This window comes from Carcharodon carcharias, chromosome 13 (assembly GCF_017639515.1).
Source record: "Carcharodon carcharias isolate sCarCar2 chromosome 13, sCarCar2.pri, whole genome shotgun sequence".
Classification (NCBI taxonomy): domain Eukaryota; kingdom Metazoa; phylum Chordata; class Chondrichthyes; order Lamniformes; family Lamnidae; genus Carcharodon; species Carcharodon carcharias.
In genome coordinates, this window is record NC_054479.1 from 30943283 (window position 1) to 30968638 (window position 25356).

The following is a 25356-nucleotide window of genomic DNA, read 5'->3' on the forward strand; positions in this document are numbered from 1 at the left end:
AATTGCTGTAGACTTAACCTGAAAAGTCATGATGCGCCATTACATACCAGATGATTGAGTAACTCACAATTAATTGTGCTTATGTTATGGTTCTTAGCAGACATTAGCCCTATTAACATGATTCTCTGTCCCTACCACAAACAAAAAAAGGTAAATCCAAAGAACAAGCAATGATATTTGTAACCAGGCGTAGGTAATTTTGCCTCTTTAGTTTGGAGCCATGATAGCGGCTTGGCAACAGGTACCAATGCCAAAAACAACAACGCTTGGTAGCTTCATGTGCGACACTTGTGGCAGAACCTGCCTCTTAAGGATTGGCCTCTTCAGCCATCAGAAAAGGTGATATGAAGACACCCCATCTGAAATGGATTTGTTTGTTATATGTCCATCATCTTTAGTAGATGGAAAGATGCTGGAACTAAGTTCAGAGGCCAAAAATTATAGTTGACACAATCTCTCACTAAATCCAACACTGAGAATTTTAAACAAAACAATTTTAATTAAAGCAGACAGTTAGCCCTCAGGTGGTTAATTTGAAATGACTGTAAATCGCCTAGGAGTGATCTTTGACCGGTAATTTCCCTGCTCAGTTCTCTGGGACTCTTCCCATTGATACATATCCAGTGCCATCTTTCTGGAGCACTCCTATGTGGGATCTTTTCAGGGCTTTACAAACAAAATGCAGTTTTTGAAACAGCTCATACGCAATCCTCTCTGGATGGGGCTTTGTTAGTTGGGTATATGGTCAGCTGTTGGTTGCTTAGCACATTCTCAAGTTGTCCTCCATTGGCCAAGCCATAAAGGGATTTCTTGTCCCGCTGTGATTACCTGTTTGGTTTCGATCAGTTTGCGCTGATTTCAGCCAATCTTCTGCAATTAACAGTCCTATCCAAATCAGTAATATCACTGCCATTAACAAGTATTCATGTATTTGGCAAGTATCACACCCATCCAGTTCCAAAAAACAAAAACTGCCCTGAACTTGTAGCCTGTTCATTAAACATTTTCTTACATGGGCCCAAAATAACCACTTCTCAAGTGTCTATTTTCCAGCTATTGGTTACATTTTATGGTTTAAAATGGTGATTTCCCTTTTCCCAAAATTTTGCATTTTGGGCTTCTACACTGTAAGGGGCCTCTTTGTTGAAGGCCTGTTTATGATTGAACTCTGGACACTGGATGTACCAAGTTGAGAGAGTTAATTACAATCGGATTGTTCTATTTAGGCTCAGCGCCCTCAATTTTTAAAGTTTGGACAACTCTCAGAATACGCATTACTAAGTTTCTTAGAATTGTATATTATACAACAGTTTTCTCTTGCATGACGCATTTAATGTGTTAGTATAGCTGATTGAATTGTCATAAGGTACAAGGATGAAACCTTAAATAAAGGTAATTGGTTGTTTAACAGAAATACTGTTCTATTTAGTTAACATAGCTTGTATCCTTTAGTGCATACCACTGAATTGTGGCTAGGTGCATTGGTGGATCTAAAATTAAAGGTATTCTGAAGAAAAGGAGTTCTCGTCACTGTGTGGTAGTGGGACAAGTTCCAACCATTCTGCATAAATATTTATATGCACCTCTCTCTCACCAACTATTGGGTGTCATGTGAGAATTGCATCTGGAGCAGTGCATGGCCTTTATAATGAAATTGCGATTGAGACTGGATTATTGGGACACTTCACTGAAGTCTGTTATTGCTGTTAAACTCCTTATAGATGGATTGTCCATACAAAATCCTTATCTGGTTTACAATATTTTTATTTATGCACAAATTGATTTTAAAAGTAACTGATTATCTTTGTGTCCATTTACAGCTAAAGAAAGCAGGCTTCAGGAACAGAAGCAGAATTCGCCCTCTGTAAACAAGGAGATTCCAAAGCCTACTGAAATTTGTAACACACCCCCTATCTTAACCAAACCAGGAATAAAGGGTTAGTATTACGTGTATGTATCTGTATATGTGCAGTTTGTCACAGCTTTTTTGGTGGGAGATACTCGCCCACCTATGAAACCTTTTAACTTTGCACCCATGCAACTTGGAGCTGCCAACATAATTTTGTTGTCAGATTTTGTCATCAGTACTTAATATGATTGGCAACAGAGGTTTATTCACCATCTTCCAGCCTTATTGAAAGTTAATACCTGCTATTTTATGAAAGCGTGCCAGACAAAGTAAAATGAATCCAGACATGCAATTTGCAAAAGGCTTTCACATCCTAACATTGTTATTAAACACCATAATTTATTTAAAACTGCAAGCATTAGCTTTTCTGTTTAAAAAACACTAAGTGTTTATTTTGGGCTGGTACAACTAACACATTTTCCATTTGATTGTGAGTTTGTGTTCTCTTTCTAGCTACATCTCCAATGGCTTCAGATCATAAGAAACAGATAGCAGATTTAAAAAAATTCAGGGAAGACTTTAGGGTGAGTACCTTTTCAGTACAATTTTTTTCACAATCTTAAATACATGTGTGTTGAGAAACTGAGGACAGATTGCCAGATTCCCTCAAAACACTCCTATTTGATAACTGATACTGTGTGGCAGTGTTTCCCAAACTAATTTCCAATGTGACCCCATTTTAACACTTGAAAATTAACAGGACTCCAGATACCAGCAAAACAAAACAACAATAAAGCAGCAGAGTAACACTCAGCATATAATTATTCAAGTTTTTTTTGTATTATAGATCAATATGTAATACACATAAATATGAAAACCTGAATTTTTGAAGTATTTGTAAAGAAAACTATTTTATGTACTCATATAGGTTTCAGCTAAGCTCTCCATATTTCCTGGTGACAGAATACTTAGTAAAGCTGGTCTCCCCTCATTCCGACACACGCATTGTAATCAGTGCCTCTTCCCCACCCCCCCACAACCATACACATGCACACAAACCTGCCCCTTTTCCCAAACGCCCTCCCCACCATTCACTCACTCAGCAGCACCTCTTCCTAACCCCTCTCCACCCATTCGCTCTCAGCAGCATCTCTTCCCAACCCCCTTCCTCCCTTCCCCAACCTGCCCCCACCCACACTCTGACTCCGGAGCTCCCTTCCCAAACCCCCTTCCCCACACACCTCACTCACCAACCTCTTACCACCTTTTCCCTTTTCCCCCTGCTTGGCTCAGTTGCTTGGACCTGTGAAGCAGAGTGACTATCCTGGGGTAAGGAGCCTGTACAACAGGCAGGCAGGAGCAGAAACACAGTAAAGTTTGAAGCCTCCACTCACCATCTCAGCTGAGCATGTGACCTCCCAGTTTTTCCTGCATTCAGTCAGTGCCTGAGTTGCACTTTGGACTGCTAGCAGTGCCATGTCTGCACTGAAGCACCCTGGGCCCACTCAAACTTGCTGTTAAATGTGGCTTTTGTTGCTTAAGGGTGCTTAGGCTCATTGTCCACCTCTTGCCCTTTGACAGTATCAATCCACTGGGTCCAGGGCTGTCCTGCCAAAGTTTCCAGACTGGACAGTCTCTGCTCCACAGTCGCCATTGCCGCCTCGGAGGCGGGACAGCTCACAACCCCAAAGTGACCTCCTCGACCCCATCGGGGTCACGACCCACAGTTTGGGAACCCCTGCTGTGTGGAGCAGAAGAAATTACTCCTATTGAAGTAGAAACTGGAGGGTATAAAAAAAATTAAACTACCAGTTAGACAATTGCCACTAATTCCGTTCCCCTCCCCCTTATACCATTTTCTGCAAATTTTGATTTATTTTTTGCTTTGGGGAGATCGCTGTGCTGTCCTTATCCAGGCTGCTGATTCGGGTCATTCCTTGGGTGACTTTTCTATTTGTTTCTTGGGTAAAGCTTCTTGCTTTTTTAAAATAACAATTTTGTTTTGTTTTTAATCATCTGTGGCGTCATAAATGTGTTCCTGACTTTTTCCTTCCTTCTCTTGCCCTGGTACATATTGTTTTGCTTATATTGCCACCTTCAGATGCATTATCTTTGGAAAGTTGCAATAACACATTGTTATATAATAGTTTGAAGGGCTGAATACATAACTATTGTACATAATGGACCAGTAAGTACGTCAAATAGGTTTTTCCTAGCTGACTCTTTTAGGACTATAGTGCTGAGATATTTCATGTTAATTTGTGTACTTAAACTTAATTTTTGGTGTTCTTAGTTACAGACGACTTCAACCCCTGATCCAGTTGTGGATCAGTTCAGCAAGTCCAGAGAGGGTATAGATAATCAGCCTAGGGATCCAATCAAGGAGAAAATAACAGTGGTTGAACCAGGCAGCAAAGAATCTGTCAGTGAGAGCAGCTCAAATGCTAACACCAGCAATGGCAGCAGCAAGCCAAGCAGCCCCAGCACTTCCCCTAACATCAACAGCTCTGAGCAGAAGAGAGGACCAGACATGACCTCCCAGGCAGTCCAGACCACTGGTCCAAGTAGCAAGCCGGAAAAAGAAGATAAGGAGGATAAAAAGGAAGGTACACCAGAGTACGTATGCACACTAGAAATGGTATTATTAAAAATGATTCAACACTGATTATCTAGATGAGTGAAGACTGTGGAAAACTGCAGGCCATAAGCTCACATTTTAGTGAATTAAAAAACCTGTTGGAGGAGTCTGATTTCCTAATCTGGAAACATCGCAAGACCGGGTGCTGGACTTAAGTTACAGCTTCAGCAGAAGCAGTGAGGGAGAGGGGAATGTAAAGTGATTTTGAAGAGCAACTTCTGGTTGTGGCAAAATTCTTTTTTGGTAAATATTGAAAACCAAGGCCTTATCCTTTGCAATTTAGTGATTTGCATTTTCAAATGCATTTAGTTTCTGAAAGCTGTCAAATTTGACTGCTATATTGATTTTAAAGCACAGACAGTTTGTAATTTTAAACTTCATGTTCAGTCTGACAGGCACTTTTTTCTAGGCAGCAGCCCTTTTGGGGTATATAAAGTGCCAAAACTGCCCATAACAAGGGGCTATGTAGACTGAGGATTATCACAGAACAATGAAGGAAAAGATGCAAAGATTTCTTTTCCCCCACACATGATTCTTGGAACATGGAATGCTTTAGCACATTGTTGAGGCATAGATACTATAACAGCATTTAAGAGGGCTTTGGTTAAGTAATGAATTTGAAAAATGATACAGGGAAAAAGCAGAAAAATGCAGTTGTGAAGATAGCGGCAGTTGAAGAGGTGGCATGAATGCAATGTACCAAATGACTGGTGCTGTAGATTCTATAACAAAATTATCGTATGACCCAGTTTTCTCTCAGACTATGACTTTTAGTGGAAAACAGCAAGAGGGCTAATCTAATAAGCAATTAATTCGAAGAACTTTATTAATTGCTATAGCTTTATGTTTATCATGTGGCTGGCAGCTTTTGTAAACCCTGCATAAATAAACCCTGTGAGACAATGAGGTAAAATTGGAACCAAATTAAAAATTGTAATATGTATACTTAACATTACAAATGCTTTTGCTGTAAAGGAAACTTAGTATTTTGCATTTGTTTAATAATTATAAATGCTGGAAATCTGAAATAAAAAGCAGGAAGTGCTGAAAATACCCAGCAAGTTGGGCAGCATCTTTGGATGAGGCAAAAGTTATCATTTCAGGTAGATGATCTTCTGCCCAGGAAAAATGTGCAGCCTTATAAATGTTTCTAATTTTTTTTCAGACAAGTTAGAAAATCTACATTGAATCCCAATGCTAAAGAGTTCAATCCTAAGGCTTTCTACACTCCTGTAAGTTGCACTGTTTATTTGTCCTTCCCTATCTCCCATGGGATATTGAAGTGTAATGTCAGAGAAGTTTCTCTTGCCCCAAAATCAGGGAAAGAATCCAACCCAGAGCCAGTTTCTCCCCTTTAATGGAGGAAGGTAATGGTCTTACCTAATTATCTTTCTAATTTATTGTTGATATGAAGATTCTCAGATCCATTGTCTCTCCTGGAATTTTCCAGTGGCATCCATTTATGGGGACATGCCCATGGTTTCCAGAGTGGGTCAATTGTAGACAGCAGATTAGCTGGAGCGCCAGAAGAATCCCTACAGATTACAAAGATGCCTGTTCCCAGGATGCTGTTGGCAGGATTTTCCCTCCGGCGGGCGGGCCTGGGAGCGGTTGCGAAATGGACTGCATTTGTAATGTTATGCGGTTTAACGTAATTAAAGGCCAGCCAGCGTCAAAGGCTTGCTGGAACGTTCAGTGCTGCTGGGGTGAGGACGGGAGGAGGGCGAGTGCTGAAGTCTGCACTTTACAGGGGAGCGCCACTGACAGCTCCCTGAGGGCACAGAGCTGCCTCAGGGAGCTGAAGAATTGGACACTGACCAATAAAGATTTTAAAGGTGAAATAAACATGTCCCCACATGTGACTTAGTCACATGAAGGAGGAATGTTTGAAATTAAGTTGGAGTTTTTACTGGTTTTTGCTTTTGGAAACCCCATCCCGCCCGTGAATGAGGTTTCGTAAAAAATGCAAAGGCTGCCTGCCCTATTCGCCCACCTGCCAACTGAACGGTTGAACGGGCAGGGAAAAGTACAAGTTAATTGCCTGCTTATGGGCCTTAATAGGTCTTTTAATTGTTGGTGGGTGCTGACTCTTGTGCGCGCCCGCTGACCAAAAGATTGAGAGTGCACATGATGATGTCTGGACGCTTGCCCGCCATCATCGTGCATGATTTTGCACTCGATCAGGTCATGCACATGCCTGCCCCATGAAAGTAAAATCCTGCCCTGTATTACAGCTGGTAAATTTGCATGCTTAGTGGTAACTCACCAAGGCTCCTTAGGCAGTACCTTCCAAAACCATGACCACTACTATCTAGAAGGACAAGGGCAGCAGATACAAGGGAGCACCACCACCTGGAAGTTCCCACCAAGCCATTCACCATCCTAACTTGGAAATGTATCGCTGTTCCTTCACTGTCGCTGGGTCAAAATCCTGGAACTCCCTCCCCGTCAGCACTGTGGCTGTACTTACACCACTCGACTGTAGCGGTTCAAGAAGGTAGCTCACCACCACCTTCACAAAGGCAATGAGGAATGGGCAATAAATGCTGACTGTGCCAGCGCCGCCCACGTCCTGTAAATTAATTTTTAAAAACTTGGTTTCGCTGCAGTTCTTGGGCCCTGCTATTTCCAGTGGAAGAACTCTGTAATTGATGTGAGCAGAATAGCTCAACAAGGAGGGAGACATTACTAGTCTTGATTTTGGCAATAAAATTAATACCTTTTATGTTTCAAGAAAAATGTGGTAAGACAATTGTTTTCCTCTGTTAAAAGGAGCAATATATTGAACAAGATATACTCCACGTGCCTATGATGTATGTTTTCATTCTGCAATAACCAATTTCAATACGTCCATGTTTATTACTTTTCTGTAGTGACTGCCAGAGATTACTCCAATTTTTGACAATGTGTAGATTGTACAGAATTTAGGATCCTCTGATTGTGTTTCAAGCTAACCAGTTCTGGTGTCTGCTTTTGTTTGCTTTGCCTAAGCTGTAGTTTGGATTGGTTATTGTAACCATCTTTTTTTTATTAGTATGTATCTTTTGAGAGTGTCTTTTCTATGAGTTTGCAGTTGAAACAATGTCTTTTTGTAAAGAATAATTGATTCCATTTGAAGCGCATACTGGGACAAAGGTTTTAGCTGAAAATAAGATTGCCTCGAGTTTTAAGGAGTTGCTTGTCTTGTCTAACAATCTCTCTCTCTCCTGGCCTGTCTTTTCTATCAACTGAAGACACCAGCTTTGACTATTCACTGTAACGATCAAATATAATAGTCTCAGATCTCTGTAAACCTATTTTCTGGTTCAGTATTTACATAGTGGCCTACTCATGCTCTTATCTAAAAAGACAAATGATGTGTACCACAGTTTTCTTTTAGTTAATATCATTTGGTGGTGTCTAATTTTGCTTTATAATGTTCCTATGAAACACCTTGCAATGTTTTATTGCACTAAAGTCGCTATATAAATATCCATTGCTGTTGTAGATTTCAGTGAAATTTTGTGCATTTTTGCAAACAGAGACTTGAATTGCTCTTAAAATTTAACAGCCTAAGCCAACAACCACACCAACACCACCACGTCCTCAAGCCCAGCCTAGTCCATCTATTGTGGTACAGCAACATCCTCCTACAGTGTATAATCAGCCAATGTGTTTTGCACAGAACATGGTATATCCAGTTCCAGTCAGCCCAGGAGTACAGGTAACCAATTTGAAATCTAATTTTTGTTTAGATTTAAATTTATTAAATGTGGACAATCTTTTTTGTAGCTATCATAATCTAACCTGCAATTTAATGGATGGATACAGAGCGATGAGCAACAAATGCTGGTTTTGCCAGTGACTGTGAACCAATAAAAATAGTTTTTTAAATCTACTCTACAAACTATATATTGATGGTAAACTGTAATGTTAATCAGTCCTAAGCTCGGATATCTGTGCTCTCATGTAACAACTTAATTCTCGATTTGCAGACTGACTGCCTTCACTGTTTTCTTTCAACTTTAGACCACTCACATGTATCATGTCCCTATGACGCCCATGCCAATTAACCAAGCCAAGTCATATAGAGCAGGTAAAGGTGAGAGAATGTGGTTTTGTCTAGTCTGATGTATGATTGTTTTGATGGAATTATATAGGATGATCTCTTAAATAGTGTTGTGTACCTGTAAATGGTACTTAATCCATTTTTGACTTTGATATATCTTAACATGCTGGAAATACCAGTGATCTTTTGAAAGCTGGTATGAGTTAACCAGGGACTCGTGTTGAGAACTTTAAATCTTTATAATGTAATGATTCAAATCAATTATCAAATGCAAAATAGATGTTTAAGTTCATGAAATATGCTTGTGAAAATCCTGGTGGCAAAAATAATTTAATTTTCAACAAAGTGGTTCTAAGGCCAATCTGAAGACCTCTTTCTCTGCCGCTGCCCCCACCCCACCCCCCAAACTCCATCTTTGCTGTTTATAAGGAAAGGACTCTGGAGTTTCTCAAGGATCCTGCCAGTAATTTTGTGGCTGATAAGGTCCCTACTGCTTATTGCAGACGTATTGGTGTTAATACAATTTGTCCACTATAAGCAGTGACCTTACAGTAAAGAGTCCTCTGAGGAAGAGTGATCACAATAGAGTTGGATTTCATATTGAGTTTGGGAATGTGATGTGGTTAAGAAGAAATAATTTGTAGCTGTCAATGAATATATATTCCCTTGGGGGAATAAGAACTCCACAGGAAAGTGGTCCAACCATGGGTAACTAGAGAAGTTAAGGGTAGTAGTAGACTAGAAGAAGAGACTTACAATTGTCTGTTGCCAATTTTTAGGGGGATAGTGATAGACTTCAAGAGGACTTAGGCTAGCAGAATGGGCAGATACATGGCCGATGAAATTTAATCCAGGGAAATGTGAAGTGATACATTTTGTAGCAAAAATGGGGAATGTCAATATAAACTAAAGAGGCTGCAGGAACAGACACCTGGGGATATTTATGTACAAATAATTGAAGGTGGCAAGACAGGTTGCGAAAGTCATTAAAAAGTCATACAGGATTCTGGGCTTTATAAATAGAGGATAAAAGCAAGGAAGTAATGATGAGCCTTTCTGAGACACTGGTTCAGCCTCAACTGGAATGTTGTGTCCAATCCTGGATAACTCCAGGAAGGATGTGAAGGTTTTAGAGAGGGTACGGTAAAAGGTTATATAATGGTTCTAGGAATAAGGGACTTCAGTTATGCGGATAGATTGAAAAACGGGTTGCTCCCTTCAAGAAGAGAAGGTTGAGAGGAGATTTAATAGGTATTCAAAATTGAGGAACCTAGAAGGAGTAGGTAAGAAAAACTCTTCCCTTTACAGGGATCAAGAACCAGAGGGCACTGATTTAAATTGATAGACAAAAGAACCAAAGGTCACCTGAATAAACATTTTTTTATGCAGTGAGTGATTATGATCCAGAATGCATTGCCTGAGATTGTGGTGGAGTCAGATTCAATTGTGACTTTCTAAGTGGAATTGGATAAGCACCTGAAGATTAAAAAAAAAGGAATCAGTGTAGTAGTGGGACTAGTTGAATTGTTCTTGCTGAGAGCCAGTACACACTCAATGGGCTGAATTACCACCTTCTGTGCTCTAATTATTTTGATTCTATACAGTGTTGTTGAAAGGTTACTAAACCTGATGATCAGGATAGTTTTAGAAATTGATAAAGGATTGAAAAATAGAATATTACAGTGGCAAGAAATATAAAAACAGATTAAGAGCATCAATCAGTATGTTAAAAGGAAAAGCTTAGCAAAAGTAAAGGTGGATCCCTTAGAATCAGAAATGGGAGAAATTATAATGGAGAATTTAAAAAATTGCAGAAAAGTTAATACTTTTATATGTCTTCACAGTAGAACACCCAAAATAACATACAGAAATAGTGAGGAACCAAGTGCCTAATTAGTTTTTTAAAAAATTTCTGGAGAAATTAACAGGACTAAAAGCCAACAAATCCTTGGACCGGATGGCCTATATCCTAGGATGTAAAAATGAGCTGCTGCAGAGGTGGTGGATGCATTTGTTTTGATCTTCCAGAATTCCCGAAATTCTAAAACAGTCCTGTCGATTTGGAAGATAGGAAATATAACTCCACTAATTGAGGAAGGAGACAGGGAGAAACCAAGGAGCTTTGGTCCAGTTAGCCTGATATTGGACATTTCCATATTGTTTTATCCCCACCGTTTAGCCTATTTCGATCCCCACCCCCACTAGTCTAAGGATAAGGGGATGACCATTTAAAATTGAGATGAAGAAAAATTTCTTCACCTATCCCTAAGTATACATACCTTGATTTGCTTAGTGTCTATAAAGATGATTACAGTGCTTTTTGTCGATGCTCCGATGTTATCCTTTTAGAAATGAGCCACTATCGTGCATAATAGATCATCTGAGTTTTTTAATCATTTGTACTGTTCTCATCACATTATTTTTCGAATATTTTTTCCTTGTACAGTTTTTGATTAGACATTGAGGATCTCTGCAGCCCTACTAATTGTTACCTCTTTCTTTCAGTACCAACCATGCCACAACAACGACCAGATCAGCACCACCCTCAGGGCACACCAACTATAATGCATCCTGTTAGTGCAGCTGGCCAGATTGTTTCTACTGCTCCTGCTTACTCTCAATATGTCACTTATAACCCTCAACAGTTTGCTAACCAGCCCTTAGTACAGTCTGTAGCACATTATCAATCACAGGTAAATTGCAAAGATTGTTTTCCATGAAGATACTTTGAGGTTAACTTACGATGTTTGAGTAACAATAATAATTCTTTGCTGAACTGACAATGCAAATTGCAAATAGATAATGTCAGATTTTATTACAGACGTGTAGACAAAATAAGAATAGAGAACATTGTGTTGCATTTAAATGATAAATCAGTGCATTATCCATTGAGTTAAACTTAGCCTACCGGCTATTGTAGCTGATGTGTTTTGAGATTTGCAGTACTTAATCTCCATTACTAAAACTTGAGAGCAATACCATGGAAGCATTGCTATTTTGTCTCTTGTGTCTACTTAATGTTACTGACGGATATTTTCACCATACAGCCTCAGATGTATAGCCAAGTAATGCAGAGTAATGCTCGAATGATGGCACCACCTGGTCATGGACAACCGGGAATGGTCCCTTCATCTACAGCACAGTATCCTACTGCTGAACAAACACATGCTATGTATGGTGAGTCATCATGCAGTTTTTAACAACTGATATATATTGGTTAAAACCATTACTTTAATTGTATTTTTTTGGTAATTTGCATTGAACCAAGCTCTATGGTGCTATGGAATGTTAGCCTCTATCCCAAGGGGGTTGGGGAAAAAAAAGTGAGCAAGTGAGGTTACGGTTGCACAAAACCTTGATCAATCCCCAGCTGTATTGCTTTCAGTTTTGAGCACTCAACCTCATGAAAGATATATTGGCTTGGAGGAATGTAATGCAGATTTTCTAGAGTGATATACTGTTTAAATAATGGTGATGATATCACTGTAGTCAGCTTCAGTTAATGTTTAATGGAATATTTTTGCTGTTGCCTCAATGACAAAATGATATGGCAGGGCAGTTTCAACTGTTTCTCTTTGGATACAAAACATTCAAGGTCGACTTTTTTTCTCAGTTTAAACAGTGTTATTAGTGCTTTGCATAAAATGTTGTTATACTCAAGAAAAGTGAGAAATCTCTCCTGTGATCATCTGCCAATGTCATTAATGGTGATGATCATTGATCTATCTTTACGTACTGCTGTAAAGGAGTAATTGTATATCATGAAACAAAAACAAAAATTGCTGGAAGAGCTCAGCAGGTCTGGCAGCATCTGTGGAGAGGAAGACAGAGTTAACGTTTCGAGTCCGTATGACTCTTCCTTCATAAGAACTAAAGAGAAATAGAAATGTGGTGAAATATAAGCTGTTTAAGGGGGGTTGGACAGGTGAATCTGGATAGAGGTCCAGTGATAGGTGGAGGCAAAGAAGAGATTGCCAAAGATGTCATAAACAAAAGGTCAAAGGGGTGTTGACGGTGGTGATATTAGGGAAAGGATGTGCTAACGGTGACATTAAGGGTAGAAAGCAGGATGAGCAAGTGACAGATGGCCCTAGTGGGGGTGGGGTGGGGGGAGGGGATCAAAATAAGCTAAAAGGTGGGGATAAAACAATATGGAAATAAATTATAAAAATAATAATAGAAATAGGTAGGAAAAGAAAAATATATATAATAATTATTAGAAAAAAGGGGTGAGGATGGAGGAGAGAGTTCATGATCTGAAGTTGTTGAACATAATGTTAAGTCCGGAGGCTGTAAAGTGCCTAATCAGAAGATGAGGTGCTGTTCCTCCAGTTTGCATTGAGCTTCACTGGAAGGTTGCAACAGGCCAAGGATGGACATGTAGGCAAGAGAGCAGAGTGGTGTGTTGAAATGGCAAGCAACAGGAAGGTCTGGGTCATGCTTGCGGATAGACCGAAGGTGTTCCACAAAGCAATCACCCAGTCTGCGTTTGGTCTCTCCAATGTAGAGGAGACCGCATTAGGAGCAGCGAATGCGGTAGACTAAATTGAGGGAAGTGCTGCTTCACTTGAAAGGAGTGTTTGGGCCCTCGGACGGTGAGGAGGGGGGAAGCAAAGAGGCAGGTGTTGCACCTTCTGCGGTTGCATGGGAAGGTGCCATGCTAGGGGCTTGAGGTGTAGGGGATGATGGAGGAGTGGACCAGGGTGTCATGAAGGGAACGGTCCCTACAGAATGCTTATAGAGGAGGGTGAAGGGAAGATGTGTTTGGTGGTGGCATCACGCTGAAGTTGGCAGAAATGGTGGAGGATGATCTTATGAATGTCGCGGCTGGTGGGGTGATAAGTGAGGACAAGGGGCACCCTATCAAGGTTCTGGGAGGGAGAGGAAGGTCTGAGGGCAGATGCGTGAGAGATGGGTTGGACACGGTTGAGGGCCCTGTCAACCACTGTGGGTGGAAATCCTCGGTGAAAGAAGACATGTCAGAAGAACTGTTTTGAAAAGTGGCATCATCAGAACAGATGTGATGGAGGCGAAGGAACTGAGAGAATGGGATGGAGTCCTTACAGGAAGCAAGGTGTGAGGAGCTGTAGTCGAGGTAGTTGTGGGATTTGGTGGGCTTGTAATGAATATTGGATGATAGTGTATCACCAGAAATTGAGTCAGAGAGGTCAAGGAAAGGAAGTATCAGTAATGGACCATGCGAAAGTGATGGAGGGGTGGAAATTGGAAGCAAAATTAATAAATTTTTCCAGGTCCAGACGAGAGCATGAAGCGGCACTGAAGCAGTCATCGATGTACCGGAGAAAGAGTTGTGGGAGGGGGCCTGAGTAGGACTGGAACAAGGAATGTTCCACATACACCATTAAAGAGTCTCATAACTGGAGCCCATGCAGGTACCCATAGCCACACATTTTATTTGGAGGAAGTGAGACAAGTTTAAGGGGAAATTGTTCAGTGTGAGAAATTGTTCAGCTAGACGGAGGAGAGTGGTGGTGAATGGGGATTGTTCGGGCTTCTGTTCAAGGAAGAAGCGGAGAGCCCTCAGACCATCCTGGTGGGGGATGGAGGTGTAGAGGGATTGGACTCCCATGGTGAAGAGGAGGCACTTTGGGCCAGGGAACTGGAAATTGTTGATATAATGTAGAGCATCAGAGGAATCGCGGATGTAGGTGGGAAGAGACTGGACAAGGGGAGAGAGAATGGAGTCAAGATAGCAAGAAATGAGTTCCTTGGGGCAGGAACAGGCTGACATGATCGGTCTGCCGCGACAGTCCTGTTTGTGGATTTTGGGTATGAGGTAGAAGCGGGCTGTCTGAGGTTGGGAGACTGAGGTTGGAAGCTGTGGGGGGAAGATCTCCAGAGGAGATGAGGTCAGTGATAGTCCTGGAAACAATGGCTTGATGTTCAGTGGTGGGGTCATGGTCCGGGGGAGATAGGAGGAAGCGTCTGAGAGTTGGCACTCAGCCTCTGCGAGTTAGAGGTCAGTGCAGCAGACAAGAACAGCACCACCCTTGTCAGCAGGTTTAATGACAAAGTCAGGATTGGACCTGAGAACGGAGTGCGGCAAGTTCAGAAAGAGATAGGTTAGAGTGGGTGAGAGGAGCAGAGAAATTGAGATGACTGATGTCACGCTGACAGTTCTCAATGAAAAGATCAAGAGAAGGTAAGAATCCAGAGGGAGGGGCCCAGGTGGAGAGAGAATATTGGAGGCGGGTGAAAGGATCCGTTGAACAGGTCGGGGGGAGGACTCCTGCCCAAAGTTGTGGGCACAGAGACGAAGGGAGCGGAAGAAGAGTTCAGCATTGTGCCGAGCCTGAATTTCATTGAGATGAGGGCGCAAGGGCGTATTTTTATATATATATTTATTTTTTCTTTCCATAACTATTTCTATTATTATTTTTATAATTTATTTCCATATTGTTTTATCCCCACCTTTTAGTTTATTTTGGTCCCCTCCCCCCACCAGGGCCATCTGTCACTTGCTCATCCTGCTTTCTACCCTTAATGTCACCGTTAGCACATCCTTTAGCTAATTTCACCACCGTCAACATCCCTTTGACCTTTTTGTTTATGACATCTTTGACAATCTCTCCTTTGCCTCCACCTATCACTGGACCTCTATCCAGATTCACCTGTCCAACCCCCCTTAAACAGCTTACATTTCACCACATTTCTATTTCTCTTTAGTTCTGATGAAGGAAGACTCTTACAGACTCGAAACGTTAACTCTGTCTTCCTCTCCACAGACGCTGCCAGACCTGCTGAGTTTTTCCAGCAATTTTGTTTTTGTTTCAGACTTCCAGCATCCACAGCATTTTGCTTTTATCTTTAATGTATATCATGGTTGTGTTATAATGTACCACACAATACATCACTGCACACACTTCGTAATGTTGCATAATTTGAATGTTAATTATTCAATAATATGAATTAGTGAAAATTAGTGGAATAATAGCCAAGCTTGAATGTGTTACCAGAGCATAAAACAGCAGTCGTAAAAATAGCTGGTGTGTAGAAGGAGATCCATTTTTCCCTTTCTTGGACTTGGATTTGTATTCGTATCTTAGAAAACATTAGTAAAACCTGAGTGTAGTAATTTGTTAAGCTGTATTCACCATTCTTAGAGTAGATGGAGGAGTAAAAGATTCGAGAAAAGCCAGTGTAGATGATTCCAGGATTTAAAACATCTGACTAAAGAGAAGTAATAAAAACAAAGGTGCTTCTACTTAGTGAAAAAAATTTATTTGGATAGATGTGATCCAGGCTATGAAAATATTGAAAGGAAATACCATGAACATTTGCTTAAGAATAGTATAGAGGTCATGATTAGCTTCTTAGCTAATAAATTGAACTTCTAAATGGATAATTAACCCATGGAATAGACTGACACCAATGTAGTAAATACCAATTCAGCTAAAGCATTCAACAGGTAAACTGCTTAAATCCCTGGAGCAGCTGGCATACGTTAATATTGACTTATATGGGGAAAAATGAGACTTTGTTTCACATTGCTTTTAAAATGGGGTCTTGGTAGTAGAGTGAATTCAATAGACTGAATAACTTTTTCTTGTTTCTACCTTTTTTTGACTAAAGTCAAATTAACTAGCAATGTTTGTTCTTTTCATACTTAAGCCAATTTATACAGTTTCAACTTCTCACTGAACAATTTAATTAATGCGAATATTACAATAAGTTCATATTTAAGATGCATTTTCACAGGATTGCTTGCAATTTTCTTGAATGTTATTCTAAAGTTACTAGCAAATGAAGGTAGAATTATCATCACTAAACTGGATAATAGGTGGTTTACTTTGATCTCTAGTCTCCCCTGGCCCAATTCATCAGCAGTTTGCACCCCACCCAACCGCTACCCTACATCCACATCCTCCACACCCACAACCGTCTGCTACCCCAACTGGACAGCAACAAGGACAGCATGCAGGCAGTCATCCAGCACAAAGCCCAGTCCAGGTAAGGAACTCCAGCTAATTTACTTCTGGGTACTTTTGTAAAGTAATGGTAGATAAAAAAAAAAAATAAAAGCTGAACTCGAAGAATTAAGTTTGATGCACTCAAACCTAAAGCTGTTAATGTAGTGGAAGGCAAAAGAAAAATTCTCGCACTTGTAGTGAACTTGGGAGGCTCGATTGAGGTTCTCGTATCTTTTGGCAGCACATTCCAGCTAATGGGCTTTGCTGGCTAAACCACAAGTTCAGTCACTCTGTTGGCTATGCAATGTAATGAAAATTATTACATTTGAAAAGTTATTTGGAAAGCCAGTCACAGAACTTCTAGTTTTTTTTTACTTGTACCAGGAGGAGAGGTATTTTTGTATTGGAGTTTGTGCCATTGTTTCTCCATCTGGCAAGATTGTGATTCATCCATGGGAGCAATTTACAGGGCCACCTAGATACTTCACTACAGTGAGGATTGGGCGGGGGGAGGATGGGGGAGGTGTGCAGATAATTATAAGCCTTGAATTATCTGACTTTGTGTACCATCTGCAACCAGTTGCAGAGCAGCATAGGCCAATATCAAGGAGCAGGTAATTTTTTTCCCATCCTTGTTGCAAAGGAATGACATGAAGTAGAGAGAAGAGATAATGACCAACAAAGTTTAACTTGGCCAAAAATGAGAATTTTATATGATAATAAAAATAATTAAATTCAAATGCAGTCTATTCTATAGAATTGGTATGCTATTGTATTCTCGTTACTGTGTTGGTGTATCATTGTACTGTACCATGGACTGAAATTGCATCGCGGGGGCACAAATGAGAAATGCCACTAAATATCCTGGCTTTGGAATCCTTTCACTTCCTGATGATGGAATCCACATTCATTTGTCCAGCATCTTTCATCGGTTTAGCAGCCACCATATGTTAGCTGTACTTAGTATTTCTGTGAAAAATAACAAATGTGTAGGATCTAACTGCATACAGTTTTGTAATCAATACTAACTTGTTTTCCAGAATAATTAAAGCATTTTTTTTTAAATTCCAGCATCCTCAACATCAGGCTCCTCAGACCCTTCACTTGGGTAACCCTCAACAACAGCAAGCAATTTATCACACAACTCTTACACCAACTCCTCCCTCTATGACACAAGGTCCCAGTCCACAGTCTCCTCAGACCAGCTTCCCATCAGCACAGCAGACAGTGTACACACTTCACCCTCAGCAGGTTCAGCATGGATATTCCAACCCACCACATATGACACATGTACCACAGGTAAATGAATGTACCAAAGGTTTTTTGGACTTAAATATTCTTATAAAGCTTGCAGCAGTGCAGAATTCCTTTCTATGGTTGAAAAACTTTTTAAAACTAAAGGAACTGCTAGCTACTTATTTAATAGTAAGAATTTGTTTTTGAGGGTGCAGATTTGGGAAGCAGGCTGTATTATTAATGCTTCCCCATCAGATGGTGGCAGGTTCAAAGACTAGGATTGTTCATCAGTGGGAGAGTGTTTCATCAGTTTGTGGCTCAGTCGCTTCCTTATGGTGAATGTGCTGTTTTTGGGAAGAAGCTGGCTTATACGTTTGCTGCAAGGATATTTCCGTGACTGATTGCAAATTTGATTTTGTTTTTAAATATATTATATCATTGTAAACTTTAGAATTTGTAAGCAGACAGGAAATCTGTGGAGGGGAATTGGATGTTTTTTGATTTATTCCCTTAATTTCTGAAGGAAAAAAAAAACACCTAATTCTCTGGACCAGTTCAAAGCCAAGTTCATAAGTATTAACTTGATGGTTGCTAAATATGAAATAAAATATTAGGATGTCTTATCTTTGGAACACCTCTTTGGAAATGGGGTAGGATTTTGTGTGAAATCAGACTTGGTGCTGATTATGAAGAATTTGTTCTGCCTTAGATTTATATGTGGGTTGGGGCAGCAAGGGGGCATTATATCCCAAAGTACTGTGCCAGGGAAGGTATTTTGTTGTTGCGATGTTGAATCTTAAGATTTGCTTCCAAATTGGAACAATTATTTAATAGAAGTAATGACCTTTTGCTGCTTTATTTTTCTTTGTAGGCGCATGTACAGTCTGGAATGGGCCCTCCACACCACCCTGCTGCTACCCATCCTCCCATGATGCTGATGTCAGCACAGCCACCAGGTGGACAAGGTGCCATCCCTCAGAGTGCACTGCCACCCATTCCAGTTTCCTCAACTACACACTTCTCCTACATGGCACACCCACAGGGTGAGTAATGGCAAAATCAGGAGTAGAAATTCCGCATTCCATTCATAACTCAAAGCTAAAGTTTGACTTGTAGCCGTAGGGTATAGCTAATGTAAGTAAATTAATCCTGTGGAATTTGGTACATCTTTACTGCATTTATGTTCACATTCTGCTACTGATGTAAATACGAATTGTAAAAAAAAGACTGGATTAGAAGTATGCAGTTAGAATTGATTCCCCCCCCCCCCCCCCCCCCCACCACACACCTCCCTCTGGATCTCTCAGCTGGGATTGAGCAGCCAATCTCCCCCTAATTCTGTACCCATGCTGCCTTTAACTTGGGACTGTGTCAGAACAATCTGTTTGATATTAATATGTAATCTCTTAGGCTTTGCCTGACATTTTCCACCGTGTATAGCTGCAATTTTATTTTTAGCTCTTTCATGGAGTGCGAGCGTCACAGGCTAGACCAGCATTTATTGCCCATCCCTAAAATTGAACTTATAAATTGAAGTTTCAGTTGGAAGGAGTGTTTGTGGCCCTGGCCAACAGTATTATTGCAAATAACGTGTCAGCATGACTGTATTTACGAAGTAAACTTGACAACTTGCAACTCTTACTCTTTTTTTTTTCCCCACCTCCCATTAGTGCAAGCCCATCATCAGCAGCAATTGTAGTTCTGTCCCACAGTAAGCAACAGGCTGGCCAATTGATGCCACACATCCTTTCCCGCCCTGAAACCTGGAACCAGAAGCACAGAATACTAAAAATTGTCTTCTCATGCTAAACCATGCGCTGTCACATAACATCCAGTAGGAATGTGTTACCAAGTGATTCGATGGCTGCCCTTGTGAAGAAGACAAGATAGACTGGCGAGAAAGAAATGAGAACCAAGTGGAAATCTGGAATCCGTGTGCCCTATCAACAGCCTTACAAAATGCCCCAAATCTGCTTTCTGATAACTGGAATGTATTTATTTTGCCTGACCCTTCTAAGTTATGAACTTCTCATGGTGAAAGAACTAATAAAGTTGTTTGTTCCTGCTGCAAGCCATCCAGATTTGGCAAACCAGAACCCTCTGCTTCTAACCAAACTTGAACTCCATCTTATAACAAAATCCGGATGTGAAACTGGTGGATTATTTATGAATAGAGGTTGCTGGAGAAGAGCACTGTCACCAGACAGTGGTGTAACTTTTAAGTTAAAAACTTTTACTTTGTAGATAATATAAAAAAAAGTTTAAAAAAAACCAAAAAAATAAAAAGTTTTAAAAACTGACAAAGTGGTGTGATTGTGACTTTTTCTACACGCTGTAATGGTCAGCAGCATGGAATAGAAGATAAACATAAAATTATGGAACATGAAAAGGTTGTTTTGACTACTTGAACCCTTAATTTTAAACAGATAATATACAATTTGCTCTATTTCCTTAACAAAAACATGATCATGGCATAAGAAGAGAAAATGTTGGAAACACTCAGCATTTGTGGATGCGGCTCATGATGTATTTGGGTGCTGGAAAATTGGAAAACGAACTTCAATTGACCAAATGGCCTTTGTTCATTTTTATAATTGTTCTTATTTTTAACCTCATGTAGGGATTTGAGTAATCAAAGATAAAACTTCCTTGAGAGAAAACAGTTAAGTTTCTCCATGAGTCCTGTGAGTAATCTTGGAATTTTCACTTACTTGTAAATCTAAACATTACAATCCATGCAATTAAGTCCTGGTCTGTGATAGACAAGTGGTTCTCAAACATTTTTGGTTGAAGGAGCCTTTTCGAATGGATTAGTAATCAGAAGCACTCCCCCACCACCACCTGCAGCGCCCGCCTCCATCTTAATGATACTGTAAACTTTTTGCACATTTACATTTTTTGACAGTGTCCTGTTACAGGGATTTGCATGAAATTTCTGCCAATGCTTGATGTGAAAATTTCTACGAGTTCAGCACCATAACTGTTGAATACTTCACTTGTGTGACAATACTCTTTTTGAAGTGAGCCTAGACCTGGTGGGTCCTGTTGGTAACACTGGCAGTTTCAGGTGTAACCCTCCACTGCTTGCCTACTCGCAACACATTCAGCAGCTATGTGTTTCCACTGCCCGCCACCCCCCCGCCCCCCTTTGCTGTTTATTGGCCTGTGCTGCAATATTGCTGATATGTACAGTATTTCTGCATCAGGATATCCCCAATGATTTGCGACCGTGACTTTACCCTGACTTCAGTCACAAGTCCAGCTGCCATACTCAACAAAAGCAACTAGGTTTGATCATTGTAGATGCCTGGACAAGGCTGATGTGGAAGTTCCTACCCACTCCTGACCCCAGCCCTGCGAATCCATTCCTGTTCTCTCTGAGGCCCCTCAAATTTGGTTATGTGAACATTTCCAGAGCTGTTTTGGCTTCAGTTACTGCCAGGCAGCTGTTTAACAGTGTCTTGCATGCAAGTGTGCCAGATCCCTGTTCCTGACATCAAACTCCCTGATGCATGAGCTCTCACCTGTGCGACTTGAGATGAAGGAAATCAAAATAATGGCCAACAGCACGGCTGATCCACTATATTGCAGCAATTGGTTCTAATCACATTTTGCAGACCCCCTGGGAATTGTCTATGGATCCCAGTTTGAGAACCACTGTGGCAAACATTCCTGATGGATTTGACAGTGTTCTGTGGAGTTTTTGATGCAAGTCTTTGCAGTCTCCACAACTTGAAATGGGTGTGTTGGTGCGATTTGCTCATTATATACAGTGAGTGATAATGACAAGAAGGCAAGTAACCAATGTGTATTTTTTTTATTAAGCAAATAGCAACTGCTTCTCTTGATTGCTAGCACTTGCATCCAGAATTTCATCACTAGAGTAATCTCATTTTAACGAGATGCGAACCACTCATTGAAACTGCTTAAAGACCTACCTTTGCCTGAAATTGACATTTTTTATGAATCACTAAGCATTAACGTGGTGTGGCCATCTGATTGAAACTTCTTAGAAACCCAAGTTCAAAATCAGCAAAGCTTTTTATAATGGTAAGTACTTATTGAACTACCCAAATACATTGTAAGTGGCGCATTTTTTATTGACTCCTATGCAATGGCAAATGTTTAGTGCTATTGCCTCAATATAGGCAGCTGTCTATATTCCGGTCTAGTTTAATATTAGGAAATAGGTAATGAAAAATTGGGATGCTGAAGGGATGGGGAACAAACATGTCGGCCATGGCTCAACTGGGAGCACTCTTGCCACAGAAGCATGTGGGTTCAAGTTCCAACACAGAAACTTGTGAAAAATATGGTACTGAGGGAGTGCTACCTTTCAGATGAGGCATTGAACTAAGGCAGAATACAGAAGAGCATGCCGGGAGGAGTGCCACACATTTCTAAAAATGAGATGCCAACCTGGTGAAACTACAATACAATACAAACTACAATAGAAAGAGCTAAGTGATTCCACAACCAATGGATCAGATCAAAGCTTTGTCGTCCTGTTACATCCAGTCTTGATTGATAATGGACAATTGAACAACTACCCGGAGGAGGCCCTACAAATATCTCCATCTGGGGGAACCCAGCATTATCAGTACAAAAGACAAGGCTGAAGCATTTGCAACCAATGTGCTGAGGGACCCAGCATCACGGATGCCAGTCTTCAGCCAATTCGATTGACTTCATGTGATCCAAGAAATGGCTGAATGCAGTGGATACAGCAAGAGCTGTGTGCCCTGGCAACATTCTGGCTGTAGTACTGAAGGCTTTTGCTCCAGAATTAGCTGTGCCCCAATCCAAGCTGTTCCAGTACAGCTACAACACTGACATTTACTCCACTATGGAAAATTTCCCAGGTATGTCCTGTTCACAAAAAGCAGGACAAATCCAAACAGGGCAATTACTGCTCCATCAGTCTACTCCAGATCATCAGCAAAGTTGTGGAAGGTGTCGTCAACAATTCTATCAAGTGGCACTTACCCAACAATAACCTGCTCCCCAATGCTCAGTTTGGGTTATGCCTAGGCCACTCAACCCCAGAACTGGGGACATTTGCTAATAATTGCAAGAACATACAAATAGTGTTAAGCATGATTCGCAAACCTCCATCCTTTCATGCAGCAAGACTTGGATATCATTCAGGCTTGGGCTGATGAGTGGGAGTAACATCCAGACAATTTCCATCTCCAATGCGATAGAATCTAACCATCTCCCATTGATATTGAACGGCATTACCATCAAATATCCCTGCTGTCAACATCCTGGAGGTTACCATTGTCCAGAAACTTAACTGGATCAACCATATAAACACTGTGGCTACAAGAGCAGATCAGAAACTGGGAACTCTGGCAAGTAACTCACCATCTGTCTCCCCAAAGTCTGTCCATTATCTACAAGGCACAAGACAGCATTATGATGGAATATTCTCCATGTGCATGCGCCTTAATGAGTGCAGCTCCAGTAACACTCAAGGCTCGGCACCATCCACGACAAAGCAGCCTGCTTGATCGGCACCCCATTAACATTCACTCTTTCCTTCATGGAGCATGGCAGTATCACCATGCACTGTAGAAGCTCAGCATGTCTCCTTCAACAGCACCTTCCAAAGTCCATGACCTTTACCACATAGAAGACCAAGGGCCTCAGACATGTAGGATGACCACCACCTTCCAGTTGCCTCTGAGTCACACGCTATATCCTGACTTGGAAATGTATTGCCTTCCCTTCACTGCTCCTGGGTCAAAATCCTGGAGCTCCCTTCCGAACAGGACTTTAAGTGTGTCTACACCACAGGAACTGCAGGGTTTCTAGAAGGGCACTCACTGCCACCACCTCATGGGGATTTAGGGATGCATAATAAATGCTGGTCTTGCCAGTGATGCCCACATCCCATGAACAAATATAAAAAAAACCTGAAGAACAGGTGAGTTCTCCCCAGTGTCCTGGCCAATATTTATCTTTCAATCAACATCACAAACCTGGTTGTCCTTGTATTATTGTTTGTGAGAGCTTGTCATGTGTAAATTGGCTGCAAATTTTCTACATGACAACATGGACTGCACTTCAAAAAAAGCACTTCCTTGGCTCTGAAGTGCTTTGGGCTGTTGAAGGTTGTGAAAGATGCTAAATAAATTCAAATCTTTCTTTTGATTGTTTACTGCGTTTTAAGTTTATTGCTCCAAGGTTATGTGAGAGCTTTTAGTTTGGAACTCCTGGCTTGGCCAGTTGTATTCCACTTCCTGCATTAAAATACTTAGGCTCCTGTAGTTTTCCTTGAGTGATTTTTCTGATTTAGTGGCTGAGTTTGTTGGAACTGAACTTGCATATTCAACTAAGTTTTAATCCAAACAATTATATTAATACTATTTTAAAACATCAAGCTAAGCATCTCATTTGTGATTGACTAGGAGTATTATCTATCTTTTTATTCATTTATGGGACATGGCTATGCCAGCAAATATTGTCCATCCCTAATTGGCCTTGAGAAGGTAGTGAGCTGCCTTCTTGAAACATTGCAGTCCATGTGATGTAAGTACACCTATAGTGCTGTTAAGTAGGGAGCCCCAAGATTGTGACCCAGTGCTAGTGAAGGTTATGGCAATGTATTTCCAAGTCAGGATGGTGCGCGACCTGGAGAGGAACTTGCAGGTAATGGGTGTTCATATGCGCCTGCTGCCCATGTTCATCTAGGTGAAATAGGTTGCGTGTTTGGAAGTTGCTGTTGAAGGAACCTTGGCTGTGGTGTATTGGATGCCTCAATAATTTCAGGATGAGGTTTAAATGATAAAACTTGTTCAGTATGTCAAAGCGTTTCTAAATTTATGTGAATAACAGCTCAGGTGAATGTTATTGAGACATTCAAGGAGAAACGAGATAAGTACATGATGGAGGAAGGAATAGTGGGCTCTGCAGATCTGGTTAGATGAGGTAGGATAGGAGACCCGTGGAGCATAAATGCCACCATAGATCAATTAGGCCCAATAGCTTTTTTCTGTGCTGTAATCCAATGTACAATAAGTAAGTTGATTTCAATATACAGTTCACTGCTTCTAGGCATTTATTTTGTTTCTAACCTGGATTGGCTATTTTTCTTCTCATTGAAATATGCTGCAATGGACTTCATCACCTATAGGTGGTGCAATATGAATGGCAGATCTAGGGTTTCCTTTCATTTATGGTGAATCCTCCACAGCAACTGCAAAAAGTATGTCTCTGATATCTTACTTTTTAAATCATCTTTTGTAAATTATTTTAAATGGAAGATACTACTCTGCATGCTAAAGGGATGCCATGCAGGTACCACCACACTATGGAGGAATCTGAGAATTTGAGACAATTGAGGGTGTTGAAAAAGAGGCAAAAATGTGCTCTAGTTGTTAACTTCGGCTCATTTAGTAATGCACTCACCGGAGTCAGAAGGGTGTGGATTCAAGCCCCGCTTCAGAGGCATGAGCACATAATATGTAGCAGGCTGACACTCCAGCACCGTTCATGTCTGCAACGTGGTCAGAGGAGCCATCTTTTGGCTGAGATGGGTGAATGTAACCATGGCACTATTTAAAGAAGCAAAGGAATGTTCTTGCCACTAGTTATCCCTCATTTGCGCAGATTTCTGAGCAACATTCTTTATTACTATTCCATTATAATT

General features: G+C 40.8%; 1 protein-coding gene across 7 annotated transcripts in view; it reads left to right on the forward strand.

The window, feature by feature from the left end:
• The window catches only part of atxn2 (ataxin 2), a 122886-nt gene extending 102884 nt beyond the window's left edge, over positions 1-20002 (forward strand). For 4 of the 7 annotated variants that reach the window (XM_041202055.1, XM_041202058.1, XM_041202059.1 and 1 more), the window contains 12 exons: positions 1821-1937; positions 2363-2433; positions 4143-4465; positions 5653-5719; positions 8038-8190; positions 8496-8568; positions 11041-11228; positions 11583-11712; positions 16358-16506; positions 17538-17765; positions 18574-18745; positions 19373-20002. In XM_041202055.1, coding sequence (XP_041057989.1) covers positions 1821-1937; positions 2363-2433; positions 4143-4465; positions 5653-5719; positions 8038-8190; positions 8496-8568; positions 11041-11228; positions 11583-11712; positions 16358-16506; positions 17538-17765; positions 18574-18745; positions 19373-19401 — 1700 coding nt within the window. In that variant the 3' untranslated portion in view covers positions 19402-20002. The remainder of the gene's footprint in view (positions 1-1820; positions 1938-2362; positions 2434-4142; positions 4466-5652; positions 5720-8037; positions 8191-8495; positions 8569-11040; positions 11229-11582; positions 11713-16357; positions 16507-17537; positions 17766-18573; positions 18746-19372) is intronic. The other 3 variants (XM_041202060.1, XM_041202056.1, XM_041202057.1) reach the window with 2 other exon arrangements.
• The last annotated feature ends 5354 nt before the right edge of the window (positions 20003-25356 follow it).